The sequence below is a fragment of the Ammospiza nelsoni genome, chromosome 11 (genome assembly GCF_027579445.1).
Source record: "Ammospiza nelsoni isolate bAmmNel1 chromosome 11, bAmmNel1.pri, whole genome shotgun sequence".
NCBI classification, from domain to species: domain Eukaryota; kingdom Metazoa; phylum Chordata; class Aves; order Passeriformes; family Passerellidae; genus Ammospiza; species Ammospiza nelsoni.
In genome coordinates this window covers 10,782,773-10,795,432 of record NC_080643.1, presented here as the reverse complement: position 1 = coordinate 10,795,432, position 12,660 = coordinate 10,782,773, and the positions used below count along the sequence as shown (strand labels likewise).

Below are 12,660 nucleotides of genomic sequence, written 5' to 3'. Positions count from 1 at the left end.
AAAGAGCTTACATGTGCTTGGTCGTGGCTTGAACCTGTCCAGGAGCTGGGCTTAGTGCAGGCAAAGGTGCCTGGCAGTGCCAGAGGGGAGGAGCGGCTGCTCTCAGCCATCACCTGCAATAGAACCATCCCTTCCCCTGGGTCAGGCTGGGATTTCTTCCTGGACTGACCCAGCCTGCATTCCCCTCTCCCTCTGCTGCTGCCTGCAGCTGCCTTGTCCTCTGCTGTGTCTTTGTGTCGCTGGGACCCAGCTGTGTCCCCAGGCCCACTCAGGGCATGCAGCTCTGCCATTCCTCCCAGTCAGTGCTGCAGGTGGGCGCTGACCTCGGGGCCAGCAATCACTGATGTAAAGCTGCCTGTAATTGCCTGGTTAGAGGCAGAGTCCCCACGTACCTTGGAACAGGGCCCACACCCCTGTTCATCCCTCATTCTGCCACTGTCTGTCAGGCCACGCCTGTCTGCTTTATTGGGCATCATCCTGGGAAATGAGGCGTGGTGCTGCACTGAGCTCCCCTCCCTTCCCAACTGGCCTCAGCAAAGGGTTTGCTGGGGAAGAGAAAAGCATTTCCCCCTGCCTGCCATTTCCCCTCTGCAGGGACCTGTTGGAGATGCTTTCTCCTTTGAGGACATCTTGGACATGGAAATCTCATACCTGGGCACCTGGGACCTGGCCAAAAGCCAGGCACATCCAGGGCTTCCTTGCTGGTTCAGTTGATGCTACCCTGTCTCCTCCAACTCTTATGTCCTTGTCACCCAGGAGATGGCTGTGCCTGCAGGAGAGTGTCCCTATCCCAGCCCTCTGCTTGGACATCTCTCATGTCTCCTGGCTTGTTCCTGGGGGGATATTGTGGATACAGCTGTCATTGGGGAGGTCTTTCCTGCTCTGTGGGCAGCTCACACATGTGCTGGCATTTCTCATCACCTGTCTGCTCCTTGCTGCTTGTAACACATATCCTGCAGCTGCCTGGGCTGCAGCCTGCCTCAGTGAGGCGTCCCTGTGGCTCTGCATCCTGCTGACAGACCCTGCTCTCTCCTAGCTGTTCCCTGAGACTGGCCCCAGACAAGGAGGGACCCGTCTGACCATCACTGGCGAGAACCTGGGCCTGAAGTTTGAGGATGTTCGCTGGGGTGTGCGAGTGGGCAAGGTGGCGTGCATCCCCATCGAGAACGAGTACATCAGCGCCGAGCAGTAAGTGCTGCTGAGGGGTGGGCGTGCTCCAGGTCACCTCAGGAGGGTTGGGACAGCACTGATGGTGTTAAAATGCTGCCTGTGGCTGCACAAGGCATAGAGCTGAACTGGGAGAGAAATACCTGCTGGATGTGGTTGCTCTGGGAAGGGCTCAAAGGCTTTGGGGAAGCTTCTCTGAGGGCCACCACCTTGGTTTCTCATGGATCTGCTGGCACCTGAGACCTTTGCTTTGCACAGGGAGTGTCTTGGTGCCAGGACACTGAGAGTTTCTTGCTCTCATCTCTCAGGATTGTGTGTGAAATCGGAGATGCCAGCCAGAGCAAGGTGCATGAGGCACGGGTAGAAGTGTGCATCCGGGACTGCACGCCCAGCTACCGGGCCATATCCCCCAAGACCTTCACCTTTGTGGTAAGCCCAATGCTGGGGACAGGTCTGTCACCTCAAAAGGGAGGTGATGCTGGGTGGTTTTAGGTGGTTTTCTGGCTGAGTTGGAAAATTTGCCATCATTTTCCTGAGGGGGAGGGGAGGGTTCTCTAGTCAGGCATTGAGTCATGATGATTGAATTTCTCCAAGGCTGCCAGTGCTCTGCCTCCCCAGTGTCCTGCTGGCACTGCCAGGCTTTAGTACTGCTGTGTCTCCCAGGTCCTCTCATCTGTGGTCCTGTCACCTGGTTGAAGCTGCTTGGGGGTAAGGATTTCTGTTCCAGCCTGTCTGACTCCAGGGATGCCCTTTTCCTTTGACAGATGCCCACTTTCTCCCGTGTTGTCCCAGCCCGGGGCCCTCTCTCTGGTGGCACCTGGATTGCCATTGAAGGCACCCACCTCAACGCTGGCAGCAACGTCTCCGTGACCATCGGGGGACGGCCCTGTGCTTTTTCATGGTGAGGGGCACACAGGGTGGTGGGGAAGGGGCAACAGGCAGCTTCAAAGGCAGTGGGACCCCCAGACAGAGCAGCAGCCAGAGGCCTGGGCTAGGAAGGCAGGAGAGACCATGGGAGCCAAACCCCCTGGGTGGCCAAAGGTGTCTCCTCTTGAAACCTCTGTGTGTCAGAGGCTGCAGGAAGAGCCCTAAGAACAGAGATTTTTCTCTAAAAGCACAAAGCCCTGAGGCATGAAGTGGATAATTTTTAGATTAGGGATGATAATGGAGCGGCTCTTTAAATATTTTCTTGCGGTAATTACTGGTTATCAGCCCTAATCGCTGCTGTTTGCAGCCGCCGCACGATGGGAACGCTCAGGAGCTGCTCCGTCTTTCCCGCCTGCCTTTTGTTTCATTTCTTGGGTTTTTGTTTTTTTTTTATTTTTTCCCTCCTTTCTCTCTTCACCCCCCAGATGTTTCAGAAGGGGAAAAGGGCTGGGGCAGGGGGCTCCCTGGCTGCCCTGGCCTCTCTCCTGCCCAGGCACTGACAGGTTGTGTGTTTGTGCCCCAGGAGACGTTTTTATTCCCTCCTTTCTCTCTTCACCCCCCAGCTGTTTCAGAAGGGGAGAGGGGCTGGGGCAGGGAGCTCCCTGGCTGCCCTGGCACTGACAGGTTGTGTGTTTGTGCCCCAGGAGAAGCGCCCGTGAGATTCGCTGCAGGACCCCCCCAGGGCACGCCCCTGGTGGCTCCCCCATCCTCATCAGCATCAACCGAGCAGAGCTGAGCAACCCAGAGGTGAAGTACAACTACACAGAGGACCCCACCATCCAGAAGATTGATCCTGAATGGAGCATCAACAGGTGAATTGCAAGGAGCTTGTGGGATGAATGGGAGACTGTTTCCCGTACAGATTTCCCGCTCCTGATGGGCACATCTCAGTGCTGTGATAACTGCCAGGCTGCACTCCAGAGATGTGGCAAGAGGAGTGTGAGCAATGGCTTGGCACCAGGGCCCTGCTAACTCCTGGCCTACAATGCTCAGCCTGGCAGGGGGCAAGAACAGAGAGTGCTTTGGATCTGCTTAATTTCAGCTTGACATTTGGTGGCAGCAAATAAAATTAAAATATTTCCCATCGGGGGATTTTTTGAAATGTTTACATATTTTCCTAAAAGGCTTGAATTGGCTGGAGAGGAGACGAAGGAATCCATTAAGAGCTAGTGCCAAGGGAAACCTTCCCCAGGCTGTTGATGAGAAGCAAGCTCCCCAGAGGCATGGCCAAGGTTTCTGGGAGCACTGGGCTTTTAACACCAAATCATGGAGAAAACCTGGCAGAGTTCAGCCTCTCCTGTCACCCACTGCCTCTGTGGTGGAGAAAGGGTGGCAGAGAGGAGCTTGTACTTGGGATGCTTTCCTGTTGTGAATGCTTAGTTAACTTTAGCTTGGGAGCCATCTTCAGACCCTCAACCTGCACACAGGGTGGGATGTCAGTGTTAATCACCAGGTTTTATATCTCTATTTGGCCCTTGGGTCAGCTGAAATGATTTTACATTGATGCATGCCAGGTTCTGCCAGCCATGCAACATATGGGTGGGATAAGAGATACCTGGGGCATGGTGGCTCACCTGGGCTGGGGCAGATGGGCATCTGGCTGGAGATGATGGCTGCTTCCTTCCTAGAACTGGGGATCCAGTGCCAAGCTGCCTTTCATAACCCACTGTCTCCGTGTCTCTAGTGGTGGGACATTGCTGACTGTGACTGGCACCAACCTGGCCACCATCAAAGAGCCCAGGATCCGGGCCAAGTACTGCAGCTCTGAAAGGGAGAATGTAAGTGGTGCTGGCTGGGGCTGGGGGCAGAGCACAAAGAGGAGGGATATTGTCTGTGTGAAATGCAGGGCAGAAAGGGCAAAGGCACCTTTGCCCTTCAGGTGTGATGGTCTGGAGAGGCTGAGGTGCAGAGGCTCCTGCCCCAAAGAGAGGCACCAATCTCTCTGCAGAGCTTCCAGCCAGGTGCTTTCAGGAGAGGGTTGAGATCTCAGCATTCAAAACTGGTGGGAGGTTTGTGGGACACCTATACGATATTGACAGAAAGAGCCCATCTGCCGCTTGCCATTCCTTGCACATCCATTGCAGACAGGAGTCTGTCTCTGCCCTGGGGTGGGATGTGATGCCTGTTGATAGAACAGAGCAAGAGATTCCAAATCTGAACCCTCTGTCCAGAGCCACTGCTTTCAGGAGATCCTTGTGGGGTCTGATCCTGCCCACCTTGTTGGGAGTGTGTCTGACCTGGTTCTGTGCCTCCTGCAGAACTGCACTGTCTACAATGACACCACCATGGTGTGCTACGCTCCCTCCATTGACAACCCTGTGCGGAGCCCTCCCGAGCTCGGCGACCGCCCGGATGAGATCGGCTTTGTCATGGATAACGTCCAGGCCCTGCTGATCATCAACACCACCAATTTCGTCTACTACCCAGACCCTGTCTTTGAGCCACTCAGCCCCACAGGGATGCTGGAGTTGAAGCCCAGCTCTCCCCTCATCCTCAAGGTAAAGAGTCTGCACCTGGGGGAAGAGGTAGGGACATGTCCCTCTGTGGAGGTGTCATTTTGTCTCTTCTGGAGAAAAGATTTTGCCTTGTGTTGGGCTTCTTTAAACATTCCCCATTGCATGAGAACTGACAGTCTCATTCCTTGTCCCCTCAAAGGGCAGGAACCTGCTCCCACCAGCTGCTGGGAACTCCCGCCTCAACTACACGGTGCTGATCGGAGACACTCCCTGCGCCCTCACGGTGTCTGAGACACAGCTCCTCTGCGAGTCCCCCAACCTCACTGGCCAGCACAAAGTCACAGTAAGTGCTGACACTGGTGCCTTTGCTCCCTGTGCCTCGTGTGTCTCAGAATGTCAGTCTTTATGCCAGCACCAGCCCTGCTGTGTGCTCGTCCTTGAATGAGGACCAGATAATAGGTGTATGTGCAAGAGCGTTCCACAGGAGTCAACTTCCTGCTCCCTAGGCATCCCTCTTCCTAATCACATCTTTGGTAAGGGCAAATACTTTGTCACCCTCCCCCACATTCAGCTGGGTGTTACTGGTGCCCTGGCTGGCGCTGGATGCAAGGCAGGGGGGATTCCCACCTCTCCCCCTCAGTGCTGGCACATGCTGCAAGGCAGGCTCCTTTGTTTGTGGGGTTGTATCACACTCCAGGACTCTGCCATGTTAAAAGGGACCCGGCACAGTCCTCCCCAGGCTCCCCATCCGTGGGGAAACTCGCTTTACATCCCATCTGTTACTGTAATGTTGTCTGAATGAGACATCAAACTCAGTGCCTGCTCCACGTGCACTGGCAGCGTGTGTGCTGCGTGCCATTGAAGCGTCTTGCACTGCTCCTGCCATGCCTGTGTTTGCCCTGGGCTGGGAGTCGTGCCCCAGTTCCCAGCACGGTGGGCACAGCAGGGAGGGCTCCCTGTGGCACACATTCCCTGACAGCAGCTCCATTTTTTGCCCTTCTGTGGTGCAGATCAAGGCTGGAGGGTTCGAGTTCTCACCGGGGACGCTGCAGATCTACTCGGACAGCCTGCTCACCCTGCCCGCCATCATCGGCATCGGTGGCGGCGGCGGCCTGCTCCTCCTCATCATCATCATCGTCCTCATCGCCTACAAGCGCAAGTCCCGGGATGCCGACCGCACCCTGAAACGGCTCCAGCTGCAGATGGACAACCTGGAGTCCCGGGTGGCCCTGGAGTGCAAGGAGGGTGAGGGATGCCTTTGCCATCAGCATGGGGCTCTTTGGGTGTTTCTTACTGCTCCGAGGCTCAGTGTGCTCATACCCTTTCCTTACTGCCTTTCAGAGAGGGAATGGGAATGGGCAGAGCTGCTTTGTCAGTGGAAGTGAACTCATTTTAGGTGGGATTTGGGGATTTTTCCAGTTAAGAATTTCTTCTCTGTTTTTCCAAGTGGGAGAAAAGAGAGCAAGCAGGGTAGCGAAGGCTTCCTGTGAGTGGGCAGTGGATCTCTCATTATGTGACAGACAGAAGCTGTGAAATTGGACAGAATTCCTTGTATGATACTGCTGATAAAAGCTAATTGCCCATTATCCCCCCGAGCTGGCTCCAGAGGCCCCGACCCTGCCAGCCACAGCCACAAGCAGCCCGGACACTGTGAATGAAGCAGGCACTGAAAACAAGATAATAAAAAGGGGAAAGAAAGACAAACCTTTGCTCCCCTAAGTCCCCATCCCTCCACATGCCTGTGGATGGCACTGGTGACAGGGAGAGGGGGGGGAGCTGGTGGAGGGGATGGTGTCTTGTCTTCCACAGCTGGCAGATAAAAGGATCTGCTTTTAATTAAAAGGCACAATCTCTTCCCTTCCTTTTCTCTTTTCTAGTCCCACTAGTTACAGATAAGATAGCACGCCTTTCAAGCTGACGGTTTGTTTTTTCTCATCAGGCTGACGAGCCTGCAGTCCTCTGCCTGGCTTTCAGCTCCCTTTAAAGTGCTGTTAATTTGATTTTTCTGAAGGTTTTCTCCCCCCACCCCAACCCCCTTCCCTGGTGCATTTCCAGCACTATTCTCCCATCAGCTTTTCCCTGTAGGTGCAATTAAAGGTTCAGGACCCCCCTGGATCATGTTCCCCTGGGAGTCACAGCTGCCTCTGCTGGGATAAGGAGGTTCTGGAGTGGGTGTGTTCAAGCTCTTCTCTCAAGTAGTATTTAGGTCAAAAAGAAATTAGGGCAATCTTGTGATTTAGGCTAACATTTGCCCCAAGAAGCTCTGTTTTTGTTCAAACCTTGCTGTTCCTCCCTGCCCCCAGCATTCCTGGGAGGCTGCAAGTACTGGGCAGGGGGGATTTGACTCCCCTGGGACCTGGCAGTTCTGTTCCCAAATCTGCCACTTCATTTATTCCGGAGATGTCATCCCCACACTCTGCAGCTCAGTTTCTCCATCTGTGAGATGGGGACAGCAATCACAGCCTGCCAGGAAGAGGAATGCTGAGAATATTCATGCCTTGGGGAGGGTCCACCCGTGGGGTGCTGGGGGTGTGATGAGGGGCTGAGTGCCAACGCTGTGTGCTGAGACTCCAGGATGTGTTGTTTAATTCTGCTTTTCCCTCCCTAGCCTTTGCTGAGCTGCAGACAGACATCAATGAGCTGACCAACGACCTGGATGGGGCTGGCATCCCCTTTCTGGATTACCGCACCTACGCCATGCGGGTTCTCTTCCCGGGGATAGAGGACCACCCTGTGCTGAAAGAGATGGAGGTGTGGGTCTGTCTGTCTGTCTCTGCAGTGTTTCACACTGGCGATGTGCCCCTGCAGAGTCCCCTGCACGAGCCCCTGTGCCCCCGGGCTGGAGAGATGCTTTGGTTGGATGCTGGCCCGGCGTGGTGCATCTCTCCACGTGGCAGCCGGCGCGGATGTGGACTGGCTGCCAAATGGTTACTGCGTTCTCTGACATTAATATCAATATTTATATTAATATCATTGCTGCTGTCATTTTCTACAGCACTTGCTTTATTCAATTGGGTTTGTTTGATGCCTGACTGGTCGCTTGTTTTTAGCAGGGTTGTCTGACATCGCCTGCTTGCTTGGCTCCATTTCCCCATGCAGAACCCATCCTTGGCATCCTTCCTCTGCTCCCCAAACCAGCTCCTTCTCTTCTCCTGTCCTCCCCACCTCTGTATAATTTAGTGCATGCAATTGCATAGCAATTGCCTCTTGTGTGCTGGGCTGCTGAGGCCACTCTTGATTACAAGAGGAAGGAGGGGGGTGACCTTCGCTTCCCCTCACTGCTGACCCAGCACAGTAATTAATGTCGACGTGGGCTTCACAATGTATTTAGGAGAAGTAATTGGCCCTGGTGCAAGATGCACGGTCACTAATTACAACACAACAAGCTCTTACCAACTGCAAGTGCACGTGCTGGTGTTGTACGCCAGCATGGCTACGGTGTGGGCCCTGGCCCTCTGCCTGCTCTGTTTCCCCAGCCCCTAATCCCAGCTCTGGAGGGTGGTGGGGACCCTGTTTCCATGGATTTCCCCTTGCAGCTCAGGTTTCCGGATGCTCAGAGCCAAAGCAGGCGTGTAGGTCTCCCTGGGGCACAGCCCTTCCTGTCTGTGCAGATGCCTGTCTCTCCTCTCACCTCTGCTCTTGCTCTTAAAGAATTTCCCTAAAGAGGGAAAGTGGAAAGGGTATCAAAAAGGGTATCAGAGGAGGAATTTTGCATTTACTGTGGCAGGCTGGGTGGACTTCGTCCATTTCCAGCTCCTAACCCAAAACATCCTGCCTGAGAGAGCACACCAGCTCAGCCTGGCCTGGGAAGCAAGGGGTTAAATTTGCAAAGGGGAAAAAAAAATCCCCAAAAGAGATTAAATAAAGCAACTAGAGTTGTGTAAGCTTCATATAATTTAATCAGGTTTGCTTTTATTTGTCTCTTTACTCAGAGTGTAAGATTAGCTATTGCAAGTGACGGAAGGAAGCTTGCTCATGCACATGCTAATCCACAGCGAGCACCGGTACCAGCTCCCTTCCTCTGCAGGCTTGTGGGGCAGGCTGGCTGCTTAATGAGAATTTAAGCCTGATTAAATATTTAACTCAGTATTGTTCATTTATTTCTGCTAATGATCAGCAAGTTGAACACGGGGACTGGGAATCGACAAGGACTTGGTGGGAAGCAGGAAGCGGGAAATAGTATTTTGGAGAGGGAAGTTACAATTGTGAGGAATTTCACTGAACTGAAGAGCACCAATCCAAAGTTTTGATTGGAGTGAAATGATTTGATGTGTCAAAACTCTGTTCTTCATTTTGAGTTGGTGTTTTGAAATGAAAAGTGTTGTTTTGTCTCCAAATACCGACATGAAGTGAAATTTAATGCTTATTCTCACAGTCAGGAAGATGGGGGGGGAATTAAAGAAAAAAACTGATGTTTTATCACAGGAAGGCTTTTATTCAGAGGAAACCATCTTTTATAATGGGAAAATGGAGTCTTGTAAAAATGTTTGTTTCTGATAACAAATGTGGTCAGGGCTGGCCAGAGCTGGGCTGCTGATGGCAATGCAGGTGTGAAAGCATCCAAGCCCAATCCCTGCTGGGTCCTACATGGCCAAATATGGCCAGAAACACAATTTCAAATGTCTCATGAGTACAGGGACTTTTTAGGGTGTGTCTGCAGTGGGACAGAGACAGATCTCTGCTATTATTTCCCTATCTGAAATCCATCCTCACAAACCAGGCGCGTTTGCTGTCGGTGGAACTCGGGGTTGTGGCTTTATTTGCTTTCTGTGTAATACCCAAAGCACATGTTGCAGTGACTTGGGTGGGAATTGAGCTGCTTGTTAGCTGAAATTGAAAATGATAATCTGGTGTGTGTGCTTGGGAGAGAAGGAGTGTTTGTTTATGGCAGGGAAATGTGTTTACGTGCCTGCACACAAGTAGGAGAGAGTCTTTGTGTGGTAGGGTGTGTCTATACAGACATATATAAACATTGATGCCCTGAGACTGTGTTAACCTGATGCTGGGATTTTACAAACTAGATAACTCTTGTGGAGGAACTGAGACTGATCACCAAAGGGGAAGCTTGGTAGTAGGGATAGACCTAGTCCAGCTGCTTCTTGACCCTTTATCATAATTTCATTTTGTGGGATTGAGAGTGAATTCAGGGTGTGGTTCAGTCCAGCCACCTTCTCATCACTATCATCCCTATCATTCCTGTCTCTCAGCTTTGCTCTATCCTTGCAGGTCCAGGCTAATGTGGAGAAATCCTTGACCCTCTTTGGTCAGCTCCTGAACAAGAAGCACTTCTTGCTGACCTTCATCCGTACTCTGGAGGCGCAGCGGAGCTTCTCCATGCGGGACCGCGGCAACGTGGCCTCGCTCATCATGACAGCGCTGCAGGGCGAGATGGAGTATGCCACAGGGGTGCTGAAACAGCTCCTGTCCGACCTCATTGAGAAGAACTTGGAGAGCAAGAACCACCCCAAGCTGCTTTTGCGGAGGTGAGTGTCGCCCTGAGAGGCTGGAGCTGTGGGATGGTGCCATGAGCTGGTGTCCTTTGGGGATGCCACCAGTTGGCTGTGGCAGTGAGAGCACTGAGTCTGTGGTCAAGCATTTCCTTGCTTGTCTGTGTGCAAATATGAGAGGGATGTGGGACCTGGCCCCAGCCAGCTCAGGAGCACCCGGGGGATGTTCTCACTCCAGTTTGGCCTGTGTGGGCTCATGCTGTCTGGGAAGGAGACAGCAAGGTGCTTGCCAGGCTGGTGCAGGTAGGGTGCATGCTGGTGCCAGGCACTGTGGCAGGCTGTAGGTCACCTGGAGAAGGGAAGGTGACCAGGTGGTCCCCCACATCACTTGGCATGTGGGGCAGCTCTTACCTTGCCTGGTGGCTGTGTGGCTGCCTCCATGGGCTGGCAGCTGGCAGGAGTCCTCCCTTCCCTGCTGTCTCCTCAGGGCTTACCTGCCTTGCCAGTCACATGGGGGCTTTCCTGGGAAAGTCGCTCAGATCTGTGTGAGCTGGGAGTCTCTCTGGGCCAGGGGAAGTGCAAGCAGGAGGCAGCCTGCCAAGCCCTGCCGTGAGTCTGCCTGCCCCATCAATATTTAACGATAGCTCTGAGCTCTCCTTCATCACGGGCTGATGAATATTGAAAGATACACCAAGTCCTGAACAAAAACTATTAATAAGCTCCACTGGTTCAGCTCGAGGCCCTTGGTGCCATCTTCTCCCTTTACACGCCATGTGGTGCCTCCCCATGCTGATACCCAGCAGCCTGGTGCCACCAGTCTTTGGCAGAGATGCAGGGATGGCTGAGAGGCACAGGGCTGGCATGTCACCAGAAAGGCTCTAGAAACCCAGGGCATCCTTCAAAGATAAACTGATGTTCGTGTCATGGCCAGACTGGACAAAACCTGTCAGGTTTTCCCTGGGGAAACACCTGGAGAAGACCCAGATGTGACTGGTCCCAGTTACATCTGTGTTGGCCATCTCATTGCTTTCTTACTCTCTCTGCTTCATTTACATTACAAGGGTGCCCTTAATGTCTCAAAGCAGCTCATTAGCATGTGTCAGAGGGGGTGTGTTGTGCTGATGATGGCTGTCTGGGAGTGGGGTATGTCTTGGAGGTTCCCCATCCCTGTCCCCTGACTGCATTCTTAGGCCCTTCTCTTCCAATCGTTCCTCCAGAACACCAGGTTTCACTGAAATATTTAGAATGCATTTCCAGCTCCTGAAGTAAATCAATAAAATATAAATAAAAGGCATCACGAGGAGGCTGGCAGCAGCAGTGACAGAGCCATGGCAGCAGCACAGGGGCAGAGCCCAGCCTGCACCAGTGCCCAAAGACTGCCAGTCCCCAGCCTCAGGGCTCAAAGGCCTTTGCAGTAAGGACAGGGATAAGTCCCCTGGCCAGCACCTTGCTTGTGCTTCCCTGAGTGATATTTAACAAAGAGACTGTTCTTGAAGCCATGGTGCAGAGAGCTGTGCTTCTCTATCTGTTTGATTAGCCTTGGGTGTGAGAGTGTGCTTACTGCCCAGGGCAACTGGATTAGCATTGATCTAACTGGGGAGAGCTGTTACTTATTTATTTGGTTGTTGGATAATCCCCCCATTGCTGTGGCATCTGGCTCTATCATGGATAAAGACAAACATCCTCCAGAGCCTGAGTGGTGGCACTTCAGATAAGCATTATGGGCTTGTCAGGTCCTTTCTAGGGCCAGGGAGGATGTCTGCTGAATAGCTGCAGTCCACTTCTCCCTTGGCTTTCTCTCCATGTCCCTTCTCCCTTTTTTTTGTTCCATGTGGTGGATTATTCTTGCCTGGTGGGGGCATGAAGCCTTCCCTTCCCTGAAGGCTCAAGTAATGCTGTTCTCAAATGGTTTAAGGAGATCTGTGCTATTCCAGGGAGGACAAAAAGGGCTAAGCCCCATTAGCACAAGAGAAAACCTTGGAAGGGACCATATGACACTGAGTCAGCTTGAATAAACTCTGGGAAAGTGGATTTTCTGCCCCAGCCATCTGGTCTTTGGGAGCTGCTCCTGGCCCATCTGCTGGGCATGGCAGTGCATGGAATTGGGCAGTGGGACTCCTTCTGGTGGCTCTAACATTTTGGTTCCTTCTGGATTTTGTTTCTTGAGTCAACCATTTGTATTTGTTTCCCTGGGGCAAGAGGAATGCAGCAATGTCCCTGAGGTTATTGGTATTGCCTGTGCTTTCAGGGCCATCTGCATTTGCAAGTGGCTGATCTGATAATTAATGGGTGGATAAGCTGGAGATTTTAGGAGTGAAGGCCATGTTAAAAATAATGGACATGTTAAGGGAGTTTTTATCTTATGGCAGAGAGCTAAGGTGTGGTGAAGAGCCAGGCATGTTAGCTGCACCTGTAGGGCTGCAGGGTTCACAGGGTCTGGTGTCACCCTCAGCTCCCTCCGTGCCTCCATGTCCCTCTCTCTGCTGGTATGGCACATCCTGACTGCAGAACCAGCACCACGAGGTCCCTCATTCTATTCACACATTTCACACCCATCCTGAGGGATCCTGCTCTCCCTTTTGTGCATGGTCCCCAGCAGACACAGGCAACTCCCTGGGCCTTCCCTGTTATGCTGCTTTGCCATCTGGATTTGAACTGTGCTG

At 52.8% G+C, this 12,660-nt stretch overlaps 1 protein-coding gene across 1 annotated transcript in view; it reads left to right on the top strand.

Moving 5' to 3' along the window:
* Positions 1-12,660, top strand: part of PLXNA1 (plexin A1) — a 115,331-nt gene that overhangs the window by 80,367 nt on the left and 22,304 nt on the right. Inside the window, exons 13-22 of the mRNA XM_059479831.1 lie at positions 1,037-1,188; positions 1,476-1,596; positions 1,932-2,068; positions 2,739-2,906; positions 3,779-3,872; positions 4,353-4,592; positions 4,750-4,893; positions 5,561-5,795; positions 7,159-7,301; positions 9,777-10,033. Of these exons, the coding sequence (XP_059335814.1) occupies positions 1,037-1,188; positions 1,476-1,596; positions 1,932-2,068; positions 2,739-2,906; positions 3,779-3,872; positions 4,353-4,592; positions 4,750-4,893; positions 5,561-5,795; positions 7,159-7,301; positions 9,777-10,033 (1,691 nt within the window). The remainder of the gene's footprint in view (positions 1-1,036; positions 1,189-1,475; positions 1,597-1,931; positions 2,069-2,738; positions 2,907-3,778; positions 3,873-4,352; positions 4,593-4,749; positions 4,894-5,560; positions 5,796-7,158; positions 7,302-9,776; positions 10,034-12,660) is intronic.